General features: G+C 35.0%; 1 protein-coding gene and 1 pseudogene across 1 annotated transcript in view; both read left to right on the top strand.

Annotated features, from left to right (window-relative positions):
* SNX2 (sorting nexin 2) overlaps window positions 1-22,575 on the top strand; it is a 55,595-nt gene that overhangs the window by 22,677 nt on the left and 10,343 nt on the right. Inside the window, exons 3-10 of the mRNA XM_002744664.4 lie at window positions 609-772; window positions 3,086-3,152; window positions 3,290-3,333; window positions 5,230-5,371; window positions 11,746-11,824; window positions 20,022-20,097; window positions 21,051-21,164; window positions 21,418-21,511. Of these exons, the coding sequence (XP_002744710.1) occupies window positions 609-772; window positions 3,086-3,152; window positions 3,290-3,333; window positions 5,230-5,371; window positions 11,746-11,824; window positions 20,022-20,097; window positions 21,051-21,164; window positions 21,418-21,511 (780 nt within the window). The remainder of the gene's footprint in view (window positions 1-608; window positions 773-3,085; window positions 3,153-3,289; window positions 3,334-5,229; window positions 5,372-11,745; window positions 11,825-20,021; window positions 20,098-21,050; window positions 21,165-21,417; window positions 21,512-22,575) is intronic.
* LOC100895725 (small ribosomal subunit protein uS13 pseudogene) lies at window positions 3,286-4,341 on the top strand (annotated as a pseudogene).

Raw genomic sequence — 22,575 nt, 5'->3', positions numbered from 1 at the left:
TTTGGTTTGAGTTTTAAAAATTATTAGTATTAGATTTTTCAAGTGAATGCGTATTTTAATTTAAAACCTAAATACCTGTTTGCTTTGTGTCATATTTGTGTATCCAACTAATATCCAATAACCTTTAGCAATTAATTGCTTTAGATTACTAACTTTGTGGGTTTTCCATAGCCAATTTTTAATCCAAGTTGAAACACTTCTGGGCAGACTTCTGCCATACAATTTTTGTTTATATGTATAAAATAATCATAATATTAGTGTGAATACATATTTGAAAGGTAACTTACCACATAGATGTTACAAATCCAAGCACAAATGTGGAATCATTTACATCATTGCTTTTCTTTCAGCCTTATCCTTACCACTAGTGTAGATAATTAAGCTAACTTAATAGGATTCTTTCTGAAACTAACAAAGTTACAGTTGGTTTTAAAGTTATGATAAAGGAAGGATGCATGAAATTCCTTTGTGACAATTATTTTTAAATGACATTTTCGATATTTGTGGGTAATATAAAAACATTTTTTCATAATCCATTAACTGCTATGTAGAATATTGGGGGTTTTGTTGCCAGTGTTCTTAAACTAACTTGTTTAATCTATGTCTAGAAGCCACCGAAGAAGTTTCTTTGGACAGCCCTGAAAGGGAACCTATCCTCTCCTCGGAACCTTCTCCTGCAGTCACACCTGTCACTCCTACTACACTCATTGCTCCTAGAATTGAATCAAAGAGTATGTCTGCTCCCGTGATCTTTGATAGATCCAGGGAAGAGGTACAGAAAAGTGTATTCTAAATTAATATGTAAATATATACTTTTTTTCCCCCGCTACCCAACATCACTCTCCTGTTAGTCATTGCTAATCAAAGCCTTTCAGACATTTTGGGAATAGAACATTGAACTAAGTAAGTTATGGGATCTGGCTTCTAATTTTATCTCCCCCATTCTACCCAGTGACCTGGGCATATCATTTACCTTCTTAAGTGAAGGAGTTTGTCATTTCTGACTTTATGATGATAGTTCGTGTTTCCCCAGGTTTCTCTGTTGGTCAGATGGTATATAAAAGTGCTTTGAAAATGGTTAATCACAAAAAAGCGATATTTTTGAGTTTATTTATTTGATAAAATTTGTAATAAATACTGTTAATACTTAAAGGTTGCTATTGAAAAAGAAGGGGGAATGTATATCAGTTAAAGGTACATTCTCTTAATTTGGCAATAATTTCTGACAAGATGAATTTGGAAAAGAAAAATTATGTGGAGGTTATTTTAATGACAATTATATATTTAAAAGTTATTCATGGAAATATGTCATAAAGATGACCATAATTAAGTAACAACCACACAAAAGATATGAATAATCTCACAAACATAATATTAAGGGAAAGAAGTAAGACATAGAAGAATACTTACATAATTCTAATATATGAACTTTAAAAGCAGGTATAACTAAGGTATAGTGTTGGATGTCCAGAAAGTGGTTATGTTGGCAGGTAAAAAATGTAGGTGCGGTGGCTCATGCCTGTAACCCCAGCACTTTAGGAGGCCAAGGCAGGCAGATCACAAGGTCAGGATTTTGAGACCAGCCTGACCAACATGGTGAAACCCCGTCTCTACTAAAAATACAAAAATTAGCTGGGCGTGGTAACAAATGCTTGTAATCCCAGCTACTCGGGAGACTGAGGCAGAAAAATTGCTTGAACCCAGGAAGTGGAGGTTGCAGTGAGCCAAGATCTTGCCACTGCACTGCAGCCTAGGAGACAGAGTGAGACTCTGTCTAAAGAAAAAAAAAAAGAATGGGTTGTAACTGGAGGGGAAGCATAAGAGGGCCTCCTGGGCTGTAGTGATGATGCTTATTTCTGATCAAGGTTCTGGTTACAAAGATGTGTTCACTTTGGGAAGGTTTATTGAACTGTACACTTAGAATTTATATACTTTTTATATAATGATTTTTCAGTTTTACTTTAAAAATATCTAAGAAGACAACTGTGAAATAAAACAAGAATGGTTGGAAACACTTTTCATTTAGAGAACGTTAGGCTATTAATAATTGCTTTCAAAAATTCGCAAAGTTGAATAATCTCTGAGCTTTCTGCTAGAGAATAACAAAGCTTTCCCGCAGAGCTATTGTTTGGATTTTTTATTTATAATGACATTTACAAGGGCTTCTATGAAGTCTCATAGGGTTATCATTTTTCCCACTTACTGCTTTTTCAATGAGGTTTATAGTGCTTTCCTTGGCTTACAGAAGAACATGTGTTTATTAGATAAAAATTAGAGAAGTCTTGATGCTAAAGTTGCTTTTCAGTGTAATCACTTCTGCTGGTTTGTAAGATTCTGCTGATGAAAGTAATGACTACCTACCTCCTTGTTGTTAAAGAGCGGAGATACAACTTTGAAAAATGCTAGTATTAAAATTAATTAAGGAGGTAATTTTTAAATCTGAATCTGAAGATTCAGTATATAGAACAAAAATTTCCACAATATTTGTACAAAAAGGCTAAGACATTTTTTTATACATCTGAGGATTATAAAAACACAAGATTTTGGGCCAGGCACAGTGGTTCATGCCTATAATCCCAGCACTTTAGGAGGTCAAGGTGGGCAGATCACCTAAGGTCAGGAGTTCGAAACCAGCCTGGCCAACATAGTGAAACCTCATTTCTACTAAAAATACAAAAATCACCCAGGTGTGGTGGCAGACACCTGTAATCCCTGCTACTTGGAAGGCTAAGGCATGAGAATTGCTTAAACTTGGGAGGCAGAGATTGCAGTGAGCTGAGATTGAGCCACAGCACCTGGGCAACAGAATGAGACTGTCTTTAAAAAAAATTGTTTCTCCAAATGGTCTTTTTCATGTGTGTGTGTGTGTGTGTGTGTGTGTGTGTGTGTGTGTGTGTATGTATGTATGTATTTTATTTACAAAGTCAGGAAATGTGAAAGTTTTTATTGCTTTTCACAAATGAAGTGCTGAGTGGCTAAATTATTTGTTGTGGCAGTGACTCTTACAGAAAATAGATGATAAAATCAGTTTAATATCATGACAATAAATTATAATCTTTAATGCCAAAAAAATTATACTTTCTAGATTGAAGAAGAAGCAAATGGAGATATTTTTGACATAGAAATTGGTGTATCGGATCCAGAGAAAGTTGGTGAGTCAATATTTATTATATTTTGTATTCACTTTTTATTAATTTGGTGGTTTTGTACTGTTTTTCTTAATACATCAGTATAGTATTAAATGAGTTATGCATGTGATTTTAATAGCAGTGTTTGACTTTTTTTGTAGGTGATGGCATGAATGCTTATATGGCATATAGAGTAACAACAAAGGTGAGCTTCTGTGATTTTTAAAAAAAACTATTGAGCCCTTACTATGTGTAATATGAGGTTATGGCTATGATTAAGGTAGAAGTGATCCCTGTCTTTATAAAGGTTACCACATAATAAAGATTGCCAAGAAGTGATTACAATGAGTTGTAAGTAGTTTGATATGTAGAGTATTCAGTGAGAGTACGCAGGATGGGACCTAATTTAGACCTCAGGATGCCTAAGCCAAGACATAGGTGAGGGAAATCATAGGAGACGAGCGGGGAAAGAAGAATGCGTGTTCCAGGTGAGGAATTTGCTTGTGCAAAAGCCAAAAGTCAGGAAAGCATTATGCTTTCTAGATTCTCTAAGAAGTGATGCAAGATTGAATTGTTTGGCAATAAGCCTTTGTCTATTATGAGCAGCCACATTTTAAGGAGTTTGGCTTCATCCTAAGTATAATGGAGAGCCTTTAAGAAGTTCAAAGCTTCCACAGGAGGCCTATACGCCACTGCTTGTGCTGCCGCCATGTCTCTAGTGATCCCTGAAAAGTTCCAGCATATTTTGTGAGTACTCAACACCAACATCGATGTGTGGTAGAAAAATAGCGTTTGCCATCACTGCCATTAAAGGTGTGGGCTGAAGATACGCTCATGTGGTGTTGAGGAAAATAGACATTGACCTCACCAAGAGGGCAGGGAGGAGAACTGATTAAGGATGAGGTGGAACATGTGATCACTATTATGCAGAATCCACGCCAGTACAAGATCCCAGACTGGTTCTTGAACAGACAGAAGGATGTAAAGGATGGAAGATATAGCCAGGTCCTAGCCAGTGGTCTGGACAACAAGCTCTGTGAAGACCTGGAAAGACTGAAGAAGATTCGGGCCCATAGATGGCTTCGCCACTTCTGGGGCCTTTGTGTCTGAGGCCAGCACACCAAGACCACTGGCTGCTGCATGGCTGTATCCAAGAAGAAATAAGTCTTTAGGCCTCGTCTGTTAATAAATAGTTTATATACCAAAAAAAAAAGAAGTTCAAAAAAGAATGTGGCACAATTAGGTTTTTGTTTTAGAAAGATTTCCTTGGCCTCAGTGTGAATTGGGAGGGTCAAAATAGAGATCACAATTTCCAGTTAAAAGGACACTGTAATGATTAAAGAATTGTAGGCCTTCAAATCTTAAAAGAGAGTGTCTGTCACAGTGATTCTAGCTGTGAGCTGTAATACTTTATATTAAGAAAATGGTTCTGGAGATGAGCAAAATAACTGGCTTCTTGAGTTAACGTAGGAGGCAGAATTGACAGGACTTGGATGTAAGGGGTGAGGAAGGAGAGCGATGCCTGTTACTGACTAGAGGGACTTTGCAACTGTAAGAGTTATCCATGGAGAAAGGCAACACAGGCAGAAACACAGTGAGGGTAGAGATGACAGTTTTTAATTCATGGGGTAGATATTCATTAAACACCTACCATGGTGTCAAGCTTTATTTCAAGCACTACGTTATAATAGTAAACAATACAGACAAGGGTGGTGTCTTATAGAACTTGTGTTTCAGCAGGGGGAAATATGGTGAGTTTGAAGTGCCAGTGAGATATAAGTGAGAGGTATTTGGATAAATTGGACTGAAGCTTTGAAAGATATCTGGGCCAGATGTAAATATTTAAGAATTTTTAGCATAAATAGAGTGTGAATAAGATCAGTTAAGATAGAATAATACAAATACTTTTTTGTCCCATTAAATTTCTGTAAAATACATCTATGATTTAGGTTTTTTTAGTTTAAAATCTCTATACCACACTAGTTAGATACTCTGCATTCTTTTGCAAAGTAGATATATGTGTGTGCTCACAATTATGTATAACATTAACAGGTGAAATATTGCTTACTATTCAAAACTTGAAATACTTCTTCACTTGTAGACATCTCTTTCTATGTTCAGTAAGAGTGAATTTTCAGTGAAAAGAAGATTCAGCGACTTTCTTGGTTTGCACAGCAAATTGGCAAGCAAGTATTTACACGTTGGTTATATTGTACCACCAGCTCCAGAAAAGAGTATAGTAGGTAAGCACAAATTTTCAAAAATTAATTTTTGTTACTGTTTACTAGTTTAGTTTTAACTGTATGGATTTGTGGATTTCATAATCATTCACTGATTATGAAACATTTTATAATGTATAGAGATAACTGAATTTAAATATTTCATTTATATTAATCATGCATGGATTGAAGAATGTATAGATAATAGTTTTATTTTCTAATGTTAAATATTGGGTTAAACCAGGTATGGTGGCTCACACCTGTAATCTCAGCACTGGGAGGCCAAGGTGGGACGATCACTTGAGGTTAGGAGTTTGAGACCAGCCTTGCCAACATAGTAAAACTCTTGTCTCTGGTAAAATACAAAAATTGGCCAGGCATGGTGACACATGCCAGTAATCCCAGCTACTCAGGGGACGGGGGCAGGAGAATCACTTGAACTTGAGGCGGAGGTTGCAGTGAGCTGAGATCATGCCACTGCACTCCAGCCTGGGTAACAGAGTGAGACTGTCTCAAAAAAAAAAATTGGGTTGAAATTTACCAAGTTAAAAGCAGTTTGAAACTCTAACCTTTCAGGTCATTAAATTACTGTTTTACTGAATGACAGTCAGATAGTACTTAATATTATTAATATGTTAACATTTTTCTAAGGGATGGAGGTGTTTAACCCTCAGGTATACACTAATCTTGGCTCATATAAGAACGATTTAAACTCATCTTAGTTCATTTTGTACCTCCATTTAAAGTTTAAAAACATTTCTACTTCTATAAGCAATAAAGATTTAGTTAAGAAAATGCAGAAAACTACAAAAGAGGAGGATACTTCTATAGTCCCGCCATTAAAAGACATCTGTCGTCTCTCAAAATTTTGTAGTATTTTATTCAATGCTTTTTCAGTTGTAGGTTTTTATTTACCTTTTTCTTTTTTTTTCCTTTAAAGTAATTTTCTTCTCTGTATTGTTCACAATTTTAATACATGTGCTGCTGAAGTCAGCACTACCATTACTTTTCTTTATACTTAGATTAATCTGAAAGGTTTTTTCTTTTTTTTTTTTTTTTTTTTCTCTTTTCGAGACAAAGTCTCACTCTGTTGCTTAGGCTGGAGTGCAGTGGCTTGATCTTGGCTCACTGCAACCTCTGCCTTCCAGGTTCAAGTGATTTTCCTGTCTCAGCCTCCTAAGTAGCTGGGATTATATGCACATGCCACCATACACAGCTAAGTTTTGTATTTTTAGTAGAGATGTGGTTTCATCATGTTGGCCAGGCTGGTCTTGAACTCCCAACCTCAGGTGATCCTCCCGCCTTGGCAGTGCTCCTCCTACCTCAGCCTCCCAAAGTGCTGGGATTGCAGCAGTGAGCTACCTCGCCTGGCCAATCTGAAAGATTTTTTTTTTGATGGAGTCTCTGTTACTACTGGAGTGCGGTGGCACAATCTTGGCTCATTGCAACTTCCACCTCCCCTCCCTCCCTGGGTTCAAGCAATTCGGCCTCCCATGTAGCTAGGACTTAGGCACGTGCTAATTTTTGCATTTTTAGTAGAGACAGGGTTTCACCATGTTGGCCAGGGTGGTCTCTATCTCTTGACCTCATGATCTGCCCCTCTTGGCCTCCCAAAGTGCTGGGATTACAGGCGTGAGCCACCACGCCTGGCCTTAAAGATTTTTAAATTGAATTCTGCTGGCTGCGCACTGTGGCTCATGCCTGTAATCCCAGCACTTTGGGAGACCGAGGTAGGCAGATCACCTGAGATCAGGAGTTTGAGACCAGCCTGGCCAACATAGTGAAACATCTGCTGTCTCTACAAAAATGCAAAAATTAGCCAAGCATGGTGGCTGAAGCCTGTAATCCAGCTATTGGGAGGCTGAGGCAAGAGAATCGCTTGAACCGGGGAGGTGGAAGTTGCAGTGAGCTGAGATGGTGCCATTGCACTCCAGGCTGGGCAACTGAGAAAAATTCCGTCCCGAAAAAAGAATTTTGCTGAATTTTTCCCCCCCACAAGCTGATATCAAACTCCTGGCCCCAACCAGTCCTCCTGCCTGGCCTCCCAAAGTGGTGGGATTACAGACTGGAGCCATCATGCTCAGCCAAATTTTGCTGATTTTTAAATTCTTGTTTTTACTTTTTTAAACATTAGGTTTAAAAAGCAATGTTACTCGTACCTGTTAGAGTTTCAAAACCTAGCGTATTTATATGAATTTGTTATATTCTTTCTTTTTTTTTTTAAATCAAAAATTGAGTTGAGTGGTTCTTTAACTTTTTGGTCTTTCAAGACCTTTTCTGTATTCTTAAAATTTATTGAGCACCCTAAAGAGTTTTTGCTTATGTGAGCAATATTTATGGACATTTCCTTTGAAAACATTTTTAAATTTTTATTAATTCATTTAAAAATATCAATAAATTTATTATGTGTGAAACATTTTGTGAAATAAATGCTGTAAGACAAATTTAATGATGAGAGTGTCTTGCTTTCTTCTACATTTTTGCAAATCTTTTTAATTTCTGGCTTAATAGAGGATAATTTTATTCTTGTATCTGCTTCTCTACTCAGTTTGTTTTGCGATAACACATCATATTACCTTGGTAAAACTACACTGAACATTCATGAAATAATGAGAGTAAAAAAAAAAAAACAAATAGCTTAATATTATGAAATAGACTTTGTGCCCACCCACCTACCCTCCTTAAGTGTCTCTGAATCCCCCTAGGATTATTAACGTCTTTTTTTTTACTTCATCGTGCAACATTTTTGCATACCAATAGAGGTAAAACAATATATTATTTTATCTCATTTTGATAGCTATATATGCTAGTTAATCCTTACACGTTGACCAAAAAAACTTAAAAACTAAATTTTCATGCCTAAGATCATGTTTCCAACTGATTGTCTGCCTTAATAATCTTGAGCATTCCATGAATTATTGCAGTATAATAAATACCGCATGTAAATTCAAAGTAGAAGTTAGAAACTAAATCCTAAGAGCATCCTTTTCTATTACTGATTCTGACTAGCTCCAGATATTAATAGGGAACAGTACACAGTTATATTTATGTTATATGACCAGGCTAGCCTGTTACAAAACTATCCATTAAAGTAATGGTCCCCAACCTTTTTAGCACCAGGAACAGGTTCCATGGAAGACAGTTTTTCTACAAAGGGCGTTGGGGTAGGGCATGGATTCAGATTGAAAGTGTTCCACCTCAGATTATCAGGCACTGTATTCTCATGAGGAGCACACAACCTAGATCCCTTACATGCCCAGTTCATAGGGTTCACACTTGTATGAGACTCTAATGCCACTGCTGATATGAAAGGAAGCATAGCTCATCTCCTGCTGTGCAGCCCACTTCCAAACAGGTCATGGACCAGTACTGGTTCATGACCTAGGGGTTGGGGACTCCTGGGTTAAAGCATAGGAATAACTAACATTCCCTGAATGCTTACTGTGCTAATGTACTATGTTAAGTACTTTATGTGCATATGTGCATTCTATCAGTTGATCCTCCCAACAACTTTATGAGGTTAACTTATCTTTGTCTTTATTTAATGGGCAAGGAAACAAAGGTTAATCAAGGTTATGTAACATGCCCCAAGTCATTCAACTAAATGACAGAGCTGATCTTTGAATGTAGGCTCTCTATCTCCAGACCCTTTACTTTTAATCACTCTTAATATTCTTCTATTCTGTATCCTAATTTCATTAGGGTTATTTCAATACAGTTATAGTTTGCTTGAATTTTTTAGCTGAAATAGCAAACTTTTCAATTTTTAAAAATAACATAATGCTATGTTATTGTAGAATCATCTAAAATATACTTAAGTCTGGTCCACATAGTAGACCCCATCTCTACAAAAAAAAAAAAATTGACAGATTAGCTGGGCGTGGTGACATGCACCTGTGGTCCTAGCTACTCAGGAGGCAGAGGTAAGAGAATCCTTTGAGCTGAGGAGTTTGAGGCTGCAGTAAACCACAGTGCACTCCAGCCTGGGTATAAGAGCAAGAACAAAATTTATTTTATTCTTGTAGTAGCTGGGACTACAGGTGTGACACCATGCCCAGCTAATTTTTTTTTTTTTTTTTTTATAGATAGGATCTCACTGTGTTGCCCAGGCTAGTCTCAAATTCCTGGGCTTAAACCATTCCCCCTACCCCGCAGGTTTGGTTCAGTCCCAAACTGTTGAAATTACAAGAGTGAGCCACCAAACCCAACTGAAACACATTTAATGTGGATTAAATTGTTTAAAACTTACACATACACCACCATTCCAAAAAGGATGTCAGGCAACTACATGTAATACAGTTTATATAGAGAGAAATTATCAGGAAAAATAAATGTAGTCAAATAGTAATACGAAGCCAAGCAAAACAGTTTCCTCCAAGTATGGTAAAGTCTTTTAACAGTTACTAAAGGTGGGTGACAACTTGATCTTTGAACTTCTAATTACATAGCTGGTGGTTTTCAAGTAACTTACACTTGAAAGTTACAGGGGGTGTGTGAAAAAAGAGTCATAACTTCTCTTTGCTGGGAAGCTTTATAACTGCCACTGAAGGGAGAAGAGTGTTCATGAACACATAACTGTTACTGCTTTAGTAGGACCCTAGTTGACTTAAGAACACTATTCCATGTAAACTGTTAGAAAAGAACAACAAAGTTGGAAAGTATTAAAAGTTAACTAGTTAGGATAAGTTGTTTGTTTTTTTTTTTATTTTATTGGTCACGATGTCCCTTAACAATTACTTCTAAAAAGTAGAGTAGATAGAAGGTCTTTAACTTCAGTGAAGAATTACCCCATGGTGAGATTTTTTTCAGGGAAATAGAGTTTGTGAAACAATTCACATCCCATATCCAGTAGTTCAGTCAGAGGTAATTTTAGGTATCTAAGTTTTCCTTTTCAAGCCATTGTATTTCATTGGAATTTTGTTAAACAAAACATTAATAGGTGATAATTAATGTAACAAACTGAAGATGTACCAAACTGAAAAATTGTATGGTTTTATATAAACTGTTTTTAAAAGGCTTTATTGGAATATAAATTATATGCCATATTATATCCATTTAAAGTGTCTAGGTCGGGTGCTGTGGCACATGCCTGTAATCCCAGCACTTTGGGAGGCTGAGGTAGTCGGATTGCTTGAGCACAGGGGTATGAGACCAGCTTGGGCTATATAGCAAAACCTTGTCTCTACAAAGAATTAGCTGGGTGTGGTGGCATGTGCTGGTGGTCCCAGCTACTGAGGAGGCTGAAGTAGAAGGACTGCTTGAGCCTGGGATATTGAGGCTGCAGTGAGCCATGATTATGCCTCTGCACTCCAGCCTAGGTGACCGAGAGAGACCGTGTTTTGAAGAATAAAAATAAATGGTATCCAATGTACTGGCTTTTAATATATTAGGAGTTGTTAAATACATTACCACAGTCAATTTTAGAGTATTTTTATTACCCCAAAAAGGAATCCGGGATCCCTTAGCCATCTTCCCCTAATGTCCTTATTCTCCCCAGCCTTAGGCGAGCACTAATATACTTTCTTTCTCTAGAGATTTACCTATTCTGGACATTTCATGTAAAGGAGATCATACAAGAGATTATTTTTTTGTGACAAATTTCTTCCACTTAGCATCATATTTTCAAGGTTCTTTCATGTTGTAGCATATATCAGTATTTTGTTTCCACAGAAGACATTTTTGAAAGGGAAAAAAACGGGGGAATGAAAGACAAAAATCTGGCATCTAAAATTTAAATTGCCTGTACAGAAATAATTAACATGACTTATTTTTTAAATCTGAAGTTGTAAATGACTCTGTGAAAGAGCTTTTTCTTTCATCCATTATAAAACCAGCTATGATAAGTAAACAAGAACATGCTCTTAGAATCTGCAGGAGGGAAAACAACAAATTCATGGATTACATTTACTTTTATTTTTATCATCCTAAAGTAAAGAATTTTAATTATTGCTCATAAGAAATGAAAATGTTAATTGAGCTTAAACTTATTGATTTGAAATTCCATTATGTATATTGGGTTGGAAACACATTTTAATTTACTCACAGTGTAAAATACAACAGATAAGGGATCTTTTTGGTGTAAGCTTTAATGTAAACAAAAGCAGCATGGGTCAGAAAACTAAAGATTTTATCTGTTTTCTCATTTTTTTTTCTCTTTTTCTACAAGAACTTCTGTGACATCTCTCATGTTTAAGTATTTACCAAGTAAAAATGTTAACACATCATGAGATTTAATTCCTCAAAATGTTTTTTCTTTTTAAATAAGATACCAGTTACAAGTTTAGGGCTTTTTTTTTTAAGTTCGAATTTTAAGTATATTTTAAATTGTGAAGAAATGATTATAATAGACTTTCACAGCAATATAAAGTCATCATGAATCTCATATAACTTCTTCAAAGGGATGACCAAGGTCAAAGTGGGTAAAGAAGACTCATCATCCACTGAATTTGTAGAAAAACGGAGAGCAGCTCTTGAAAGGTAATTCTAGACTGCTATACTTTATTACTGTCATGTTTGTACTTTACTATAAATGTAATTCCATTATATGGCACAACTGTGTTTTAATGATTACATTTTTTCCAAAGTACCACTTGATGGCTCTTAAAACTGCTTTAAACTTTTTTAAGAAAATTACTTCTTTCAAGAACATACTGTATAATTGTTCTATTTTTATTAATTATCATCAGTAGTCTGACAAAATAACACCTGTTTTTCTATTATATGTTACAAGCAGGAGCATTTTATAGAAAACATATAAAGACATGAATTAGTTGGGGATAGAATTATATCATAGGTAGTCACCAAGAGTACTAAGAAACTGCTGAACTTGGGAAACATGGAAATTGTGAATGGGAAGAAAGATAAAAATATGTGGATAAAAATAATCCACTTTGGTATTATTTAGGTTTCTAGGAAGTTATACCACGTTCACGTACTGTGTTGGATGGTATAGCTAATTATAGGTCGTCTAGTTTTTCTGATGAGTTACTTGGTAAGAACATTAAATACAATGAGAAGTACAGTTTGTACCCCCTCATTTTTGTATACTTGATTTTTACTTAAATGTACAAAAGTATTAGTCTTTGCTTGAGATGACTGTATACAGTTGGCCCTCCATATCTGTGGGTGTCTCATTTGTGGATTCAACTAACTGTGGATGGAAAATACTTGAAAAAAATAATTACATCTGTACTAAATATGCACAGATGTTTTTGGTCATTATTGTCTAAACAATACAGTTTAAGAACTGTTTTCATAGTATTTTCATTATATTAGGTATTCTAAGTAGTCTAGAAGTGACTTAAAGCATAAGAGTATGTATATAGGTTATTATGCAAACATTACACCATCTTATATCAGTAATTTGAACATTTGCAGATTTTGGTATCCTTAGGATGTCCTGGAATCCATCCCCTACTGATAACAAGGGACTATACTTAAAGACTAATATATATCTGTTTTCCTTTAGAGTACTTGACTCTACACATTTCCTATAGCTTTGAAGACTTATCTGCATTGAGGCAGACTAAAAGGGGAATGGATGGGAGGATGGGAAGTATCCCACTTCCATAATCTTAAAAATTTATTCTTGAAAAAGTGAGAAAACAAATTTAAATAATCTTAAATCCCAGCATTTAAGATACAAGTTGGTAGTTACCTTGGCTTGAAACTTTCTAATTTCATTGTTTGTTTGTTCTTTATTTTTATTTTTTTTTCTTTTTATAAAGTTTTATTGGAACACAGCCATGTTCATTCACTTATGTATTTGTCTATTTTTCTGTTTTTTTGAGATGAGACACTTGGCTAATCTTGTATTTTTAGTAGACACGGTGTTTCTCCATGTTGGGCAGGCTGGTCTCCCAACTTCTGACCTCAGGTTATCTACCTTCCTCAGTCTCCCAAAGTGCTGGGATTACCAGCATGAGCCACCTCGCCCAGCTCCCTGTTCTTTATTTTTCTCTGGCTTAAAAATCAATGGTTAGGGTGGATAGGACAGGTCTTGGGGGTGGTATCTATTTCTCTAGGTCACAAATTATTTTTTTATAATTTGTGAAAAACTATTTCAAGGCAACTTACTTCTGGTTTTCGGTAGTAAATTATTTAAATTTTAAGAAAAATGCCACAGAGAAGTTAGATTTGAACAATTTAAGAAAAGCTAAAGAATATGTAGTTTAAAATCTTATATTAGAGAAGACTTAAAGATGGGATTATGTCTGTGAGAATCCGCAGTTACCCATAAAAAGGATTTAAATTGCATCAAGAGAAATTTAGATTAGGCATTTGAATTGATTCTATTGTAGAAGAGGTCTTAGACTGAATATTTTTAAGAATAAAGGTAGATAATGGTCTGCCTTGATTTTGCTTAGTCTTTCCTGAAAATGTAACCATGACCCTTTGAGAAACCTTTCAAGTCTTATTTTTCTATGAGCAAATTTGAAGTATTTCAGATGGCATGCTTGATAAGGAACTTAATGAAGATTTATTGTACCAAGGACATATAATTTGATTCTACATTTACCTTTCTTCTAACTTGACTGCATTGCATAGTACTTACCATACCTTTGTGTAGTGTGAAATGTTGAGAGTTTTAAGGGATATTGAAACTTGACCCCAGTGTGTGTATAAAGACACTTGGTTTACTAATAAATGTTACTTGTTAAATGCTGCCACAGTGGAATTTGCAATAGTGAAAAAAAGAAACAGTATTGTATGAGGGAGAAGTTCATTTTCAATTAGAAAAAAATTACTAAAGACAATATAGGCATTAAGATTATAGAAGGAAAGGAACTGGAATGATTTCTTTTAATCTAAATTCTTCTATACAAGCCAAATTTCCTGTACACATGTATTTTTTAATCCATACAGGATTTTAAAACTGCATTTTTCTTACCCTTTCATATAACCAGCTTTTCTAAAGTGATTTTTCTGTGATTTTTTTTCTTCCCACCCCCTGTGATATTTCTTTTCTTTTCTTTTTTTTTCTAAAAAAGACATTTATTCAGCATCACAATCAGACTGTTATTACATTTAGCAATCAACATCATGGGTGCAAAAAAGAAAAAGAAAAAAATCTACATTAAAACCCTTTGTTGGAATGCTTTACACTTTCCACAGAACAGAAACTAAAATAGCCTATTATAAAATTAGTCACAAATACAGTCCTCGAGTTTTTTGCCTATACACATGAGTATTTGTCTAAATCATGTCTTTTTTGTAGCAGCTAGGCCCTGCCACTACTGTGCTTGGTTGAGTTCACAAATCTGTTGTAACCTGTAGCTTCCCTGTCACTTCTCTGGCTCTCCCCTCCTGCTAAGCTTTGCTTCCTAATTAAAATCTTCTGCCACTGCCATAGGTATTGCTGCTACTGGAACTGCCATAGCCACCTTGGTTTCGTGGTTTGGCAAAGTATTGGCCACCACCACCATAGGGGCCAGAGCTTCTGCCTCCAAAGTTTCTTCCCTTCATGGGTCCAAAATTTGAAGACTGATTGTTGTAACTGCCAAAATCATTGTAGCTTCCACCACCTCCAAAATTGCCTCCATCATTACCAAATTCATTATAGCCATCCCCAGTGCCACCATATCCACCATGGCTGCCACCAAAGCCACCATGACCACTGAAGTTTCCTCCATGACCAAAGTTGTCATTCCCACCGAAACCACCTCCACGACCACCACCAAAGTTTCCAGAACCACTTCGACCTCTTTGGCAGGATGAAACACTAGCCAGCTCTTGCTTTGACAGGGCTTTCCTAACTTCACAGTTGTATCCATTCACAGTATGGTATTTCTGAATGACAATCTTATCCACAGAGTCATGGTCGTCAAAGGTTACAAAGGCAAAGCCCCTTTTCTTGCCACTGCCTTGATCAGTCATGATTTCAATCACTTCATTTTTTCCATACTGTTCAAAATAATCTCTTAAGTGATGTTCTTCAGTGTCTTCTTTAATGCCACCAACGAATATTTTTTTTCACAGTTAAGTGGGCACCTGGTCTTTGAGAATCTTCTCTTGAGACAGCTCTCTTTGGTTCCACAACTCTTCCATCCACTTTGTGTGGCCTTGCATTCATGGCTGCATCCACCTCCTCCACAGTTGCATACGTGATGAACCCAGAGCCCCTGGAGTGCTTGGTGTTTGGATCTGTCATTACCACACAGTCTGTGAGCGTCCCCGTTGCTCAAAATGGCTCCTCAGGCTCTCTTTGGTTGTTTCAAAGCTCAACCCTCCAATGAAGAGCTTCCTCAGCTGTTCCAGCTCTTTTGGAGACTCTGACTTAGACATGATCACAGGGAGAACAGAGACTTTAACCATGCTTCTTCGGCGGAGTCCACAGGCCAATATTTCTTAAACTTTAAACATCAAATGGGTACGTCTGTGAGATACCCATCCTAGCTCGATCTGTGGGTTAGGGAAGTATTTTCTTTGTATTACTTTATTTAATAGTATGATGTTTATTTACATATTTGTTTGCTCAAACTTAGATAATCCAGATGGCTATCTTGAATGAAAGGATAAATATCTGGTATTAGAGGTTAGGACGAGAAAAGGAGTGCTTAAATACCCAAGTATTCCCCTGTGCCGCACTCAGTAAAGTAAGCAAAGACTAGTTCTATTAAGAGTATCCCTAACATCACTTGCTTGGTTTTCTTGAGAGTGCTTCACATCTTTAGATCATACTGAGTGTATTTATAGCTCAGGATACACATCTGCAAATATAAAATGAGAAATTTAGAGCATAATAATAAGTGTATAAGATTTAGAATTCCTTTTTAATTGAAACCTGAACTAACACTACACACTTTCTGTGTGACCTTGGGTAAATTACTTACATACATTCCTCTTTGAAGTGTAAGTGTGAGGCCGGGCACAGTGGCTCACCCCGGTAATCCCAGAACTTTGGGAGGCCGAGGGCAGATCACGAAGTCAAAAGATTGAGACCATCCTGGCCAACATGGGGAAACCCTATCTCTACTAAAAATACAAAAAATTAGGTGGGCATGATGGCGTGCACCTGTAGTCCCAGCTACTCAGGAGGCTGAGGCAGGAGAATCACTTAAACCAGAGAGGCAGAGGTTGCAGTGAGCTGAGATAGTGCCACTGCACTCCAGTCTGGCAACAGAGCAAGACTCCGTCTCAGACATGGTGGCTTATGCCTGTGATTCCAGCACTTTGGGAGGCCGATGCGGGTGGATCATGAGGTCAGGAGTTCAAGACCAGCCTGACCAACATGGTGAAACCTCGACTCTACTAAAACTACAAAAAAATTAGCCAGGCGTGGTGGCACACACCTGTAATCCCAGCTACTTGTGAGACTCAGGCAGAAGAATTGCTTGAACCTCAGGGATGGAGGTTGCAGTGAGCCAAGATTTTGCCACTGCACTCCAGCCTGGGCAACAGAGCAAGACTCCATCTCAAATAAATAAATAAACAAACAAAGTTTAAGTGTGTCAGTTAGGATTGTGTTTATTTCAAGCATTTAAAAACCCATCTAGCCTTAACAGTTAATTTAGATTAACTAATTGACTTTCACATCAAAGAGTTTAGAGTAGGCAACTATTTTCAGGATTATCTAATTCATCAGGAAATTCTGTTGCTTCTTTCTGATGTCTGATAATAGAACCTTTTCTCACCATTCTACTGACTTTTAGTCCAAAGGTGTTAATTAACTGCAGTAGCCTCCTAATTGTTGTCTCTGCTTCCATTCTTGGCTCTTCTACTTTAATATAGAACTTACAGTAGTCATTCTAAAATATAAATTAGATCATATTAACCCCTCCCCACCCCAACCCCATTCCCCTATTTTACTTAATAAAAGCTAGAGTTCTTACAATGGACTACAAGACTCTATATGACCTGCGTTAGTCACTGTGTTACCCATTCGATCTCATCTCTTCCTTGATCACTCACTCTGCTTTAGGCCAGACTAACCATTTTACTGCTTCTCAAACACCCCGGCATTTTCCTACCTTACAAGTCTTTTTGACTACCTGCTCCCTCTGCCTAGAATGCTTTGCTCCTAGGTATCTGCATGACTAACTCATTCCTTGTTCAAGTTCAAATATTCAAATATCACCTTTCAAGTGAAGCCTATTCCAACGATTGACTTCCTTCTGACCTATTATATTTATATTGCCACCAACCACGTCTTAAATACTTGGTTCCATTTACCCCATTGTTCTTTTTTTCCCATAGTTTTTGCCACCACCTTGTCACCTACTTAATAATATGTATGTTTATAGATTATTGTCTATCTTGTACTTAAATGTAAGTTTCACCCAGGAAGGAAACTTAGTCTCTTTTGCTTGCTGATATATTCCAAGTACTCAGTACAGTACTTAATAGGTAGTAAGAACTTAGTATTTGTTGAATAAACAAGTCAGTGTCATCCAAGACCCAGACTCTTTCTACCTTTTTATTCTCCCACTATGTGCACTTGTGTTTTATTTTAAGCAAGATAAATATTTGTTAACTCTGTTGCTTTCACCACTTCTTACCTGGTGTGATATTGGTCAATTTCTTTGTTTTTCATTTCTTTTTTCAGTGTTTCAGTTTCTCCCCATACCTCTTTTCCTATCTTCTTCTTACTCTCATTTTCCCTTTTTATTCTTTCTTTCCTTTATATTACAACCATCTCTGGTCTTAATTCTGAATTGGTGTATGTTTATAAATATTGTTTTAAAATCCATTTTATGTTTCTTTTCTTTCAACGTTATATAAGCTTATATTTGTAAATGCATATAAGCTTATATATATGAGACGTGTAAACTAAAAAATATATGTATATATATTTCAGTTGTGCTTCATTTCATGTTGCCCTTAAGAAGGAAAGTTTTATGTCCTTTTTCTGGAATATCATTTTCAAAATTGATTCTTCAGAATGCTAATATGTAGTAGAATGAAAAAGATCTACAGTCAATTGAGTTTTGTTAACATAGGGTTTAACAAAGTTAAACTAGGGTTATTTTCTGTAGGAGTTCTCATAACACTTAATAAAATGCTGTTTGATATGAATTTTAAAGACAGGAATATATATATATTTCAAACTTTCTTGATTATGGAATCAGTCTTTTTCATGAATATTAAGTGAGACTAGTATTCTACAGAACTCACTTTGGAAAGTTGTTTTAGAATATAAATGATACAAGATATTTCCACTTAGGTTTGAAATATTGGAATATTTCTTAGAGATTAGGTACCATATGTTTTGTCTTTCTTGGATTTTTGTTTGTTTGATTTTTACAAATATCTGAAGGCCTGCTGTTATCCAGCTGTTGTATGCATTGAGATTAGCAACTTAAACAAACTGCCTTCAAGTAGTACTTAGTCGAAACAACTAAAAAACATATGTTGTGAGAAAACTTCAGTGTTAAAATTGTAAGTCAGATTCAAGTGGGAAAACACCAATATTTCTCAAATCTGCAGGATTAGTGTTCTCGCTGTATCCCATTTTTTGGCTTCACAATATAGGCAGCAAATATCTTTTTAAACCACAGCATAGATTGTATTGCAGATATCTGTTAAATGCTCCGGTTCTAGTATAATGACTTCTTATGTGGACTACTGACTTAAAATGAAATTTAGTATGCTGTGTATTTTATTTAAATTTATAAAAACAGAAGTTAACATTTTAATACTGATAAAATAGTCATTTTGATCAGTGTGTAGAATTTGCTGTTAGAGAAGCTGTCACTTTTTTGGGAACATGAATTTTAGGCATATTTTATAATCTTATAAAAAGGTAGAAGAAATTACTGACTGCATTTATTCTAAAGAAATAAATGTTATTGTAAGGTAAAAATATAGCTGAAATATTACTGCATGTAGTTATTAACCTGGAGGAAGATAGCAGTTGTTTTTAATGGGATTAGATGATTAATTGATAATCATCAAATAGTTGACCTTATTTCCTTTTATGAAATCATGATTGGTAGTTTATAATGGTTGACAGGTACATTTGAGCTTTTCTAATAAAGGGAAATTGATTTCATAGTGGTGTTTCTAAATGTTTATTTTTATTCATTTTATGTGGTATTCATTTATTTGATTTTATATGGTATCATATAGATAAGACACCAAAAATAGCAAAACCTTAAAAATAGAAATATTGAATAAATGCCTTTGAAGAGATATGGGGAAAATATTGAAGAAAATTTAGTTCCTGTCAGGTGAGAACCAAAGCTAATTGTGATCATTTAAATATGCTGAGATGCAAAAAAATACTTGCAGACTCTCTTCCCCATTTTGGTGATAATAGCAATTTAAAACTTGGTTGAGTATAATATATATAATGATATTAGTATGTTTCTTAGAACTCTAAAATTATAGTTGAGAACATAATGACTCCACCAAAAGATAAAATTATTCAACAAACTCACATGCTCCTTTATAACATTAATACTTTGCCGTAAGAAGTTTGCTCTCCCCACTCCCACCCCCTACCATTTCTCTTTTTACATAATTATGGAAACTGCATGATATATCGATTTTCAAAAGATGAAAAAAACCTTTATAATTATTAAGTTACTGTAAGATTCTAAGTAATTACAGTGAGAACAGACTAATAGGAGGTGCTGAGGACATCTTTTTTCCTAGAATTTCTATTTTTTATTATTTCGTCGAAATATAATTCAAGATGCTACTGATAAAGGAGCCATTTTACTCTTAAATCTAGGTATCTTCAAAGAACAGTAAAACATCCAACTTTACTACAGGATCCTGATTTAAGGCAGTTCTTGGAAAGTTCAGAGGTATTATTTCTATATTAAATTTTTATATATAAATGTTCTCTTTTTTTGTCATTGTAATACTTTACATGACTACATATATAATAAATAATAGGAGCAATAGGTGGAATAAAGCAAGGGTTTTTTTGTTTGTTTGTTTTTTGTTTCGTGATTTAATTATCTTGCTAAATTAGAAGCAAAATATCTTTGCTTTGATACTTATAGTATGGTTAGTCCCTTTCTTGAACACTTAAAACAAGATTTAAGGGGATGGTTTACAAGTACTCTGAATGCCCTAAGTTGTTCCTCAGGCATCATGTTGAAATAAGTTTATTCAGACTTCATTTTAGAGAAAAAGAAAGTTGAATGTGTATTTGCTTGTCTACATTCTGATATCCTTTTTAAGGTTTTGAAATGCTTATTTGTGACTTGAAAGAGCCTAAATTATAACCATGATGCTCTTTGTATTTGAAATGTTTGGTGTATTTTGGGCTTCTAAGAACAATTTGAGTTGTAGTTTGAGTTTTTTTTTTTTCTTTAATTTACTTGAGTTGCAGAATGTTTTAAAAACTCAAAATCACACAATGCTAACTGAGCGTAAAGAGATTTTTCTCAAGACTTTCTTCTTTCCTTATAAAAAGTTCATTTATGTTAGCAAACAGGTGGCCAGTGTTAGGGTACCTGGCAATTTCTTAATATATTTCGACAAACAGGGTGTTTGTTCCATCTAAATGTAAACGTGCAGAAGAAAAGCAAATGGAAAGTCTATTTTTTAAGTTTTCCTTTGAGAATGTACAAGTACTATATTTGAGAAATTAGATCTCACTATTGAAATGTATGAGAGTGAAGAAAATACAACCACCTTTTTTAAAATTTTTTGTGTGTGGTGGAGAGAGAAGGGGGGATCACTTTTGTGCCCAGTTAAACCTCTAGGCTTTTAACCGGTTTGTTTGCCCTTATTTGTCATTCAATTCCAGCTGCCTAGAGCAGTTAATACACAGGCTCTGAGTGGAGCAGGAATATTGAGGATGGTGAACAAGGCTGCCGACGCTGTCAACAAAATGACAATCAAGATGAATGAATCGGATGCAGTAAGAGCTGATTTTTCGACTTGAATAATGAGATGAATTAATGAGCCCAACAATTGCATTTTAAAGCTGTACAAGTGGAAAATAGGATATTAATTTGCTTATTGAGTTCAGTTCTCAGCCACATCAGTTGGCCACCATGGTTATACATGGTTAATTTGTTGCTTTAAAACAAGGAATGTAGCTTGCTATTGGTAACCTAATTTACAATGGTTTGTTCTTTCTAAATTAGCTCCATTTTTCATTTTTTTCTTAGTGGTTTGAAGAAAAGCAGCAGCAATTTGAGAATCTGGATCAGCAACTTAGGAAACTTCATGCCAGTGTTGAAGCCTTGGTCTGTCATAGAAAAGGTTTGTTTGCCTTGTTACTTATGTAGTTAGCACCATAAAACTAATTAAAATATTTTATTTAAATTTTATGTAAATATCTGAAGTTATTGCAGAAGAGAGAAAACAGTCATTTAAGAGAATGTTTTCTATTTCAACTTTATTATTTAAAGTTTTTGTTCTATTTTGATCTAATATCTAGCAGTAGAAAAATAATGAGCGTATAAAACTATTTGTTAACTGGTACAGATAAGAGCTAACAAAAGAACAAAGAAAACTGTATTTGAATTTTGGATTAAAACTTGGTCACTTGATTAACTCTTTGTTAAGTAAAGTTACAGTTAAATGGATGAAGATGTCATCAATTAGCAATTTATTGTAATAAAAATACTTGAGATTCAAAAATTGCTTTTTGAAAATTTTTTGGAAAGTATTTGTTCTGTGCCTCTATTTTCTGTAAAATCCTTTGAAGTATTTTTATTTTTGAACCACAATATTTGGTTTTTCTAAAAATTTATAGAAAATTTGAGTTGTAATATTTTAATCTACAGTGAAATTATAGTTTTTTGGTTTATTTTTAAAGAATCCAGTGATTTTAAATATCAATTGTCCATAATATTTAATAAGTAAATACTCTGTAACATTACCAGCAATACATTTTATTAAGGTAAGTATGGAAACTTACTAATACACTTATTGAAAGTAGTTTATAACAGCTTTTGCTCTTTGAATTATATATCTCTTAGGGAATGGGCTTTATGGCTCTTTTGGAGAACTTTGCATAACATAGAGCAACAGAGCAAATTCCAGACAATGTAATTGTTAGTTGTGGATAGTATTTAGCCTGTAAACATCTTTTCTTTATTTGAAATATCTGAAATGATCACATTCTAAATCTTTTTAGAAATTCTAATATTTTACTGAGCATTGTTGTACAACAAAGAAAAAAGACAATAAAAGTTATGTTAATTATATATATAATTTTACCTTTTTTCATTAGCTAAATAATCTTCTCATTAAAAATTATATACATTATTTTCAATGACAAATGTTTAAAGGCCAGAAATGTATAAATTAATTGTGAGTAT

This window comes from Callithrix jacchus, chromosome 2, assembly GCF_049354715.1.
Source record: "Callithrix jacchus isolate 240 chromosome 2, calJac240_pri, whole genome shotgun sequence".
Classification (NCBI taxonomy): Eukaryota; Metazoa; Chordata; class Mammalia; order Primates; family Cebidae; genus Callithrix; species Callithrix jacchus.
The sequence above is the reverse complement of the archived record's forward strand: the minus strand, read 5'-3'. Positions and strand labels throughout refer to the sequence as shown.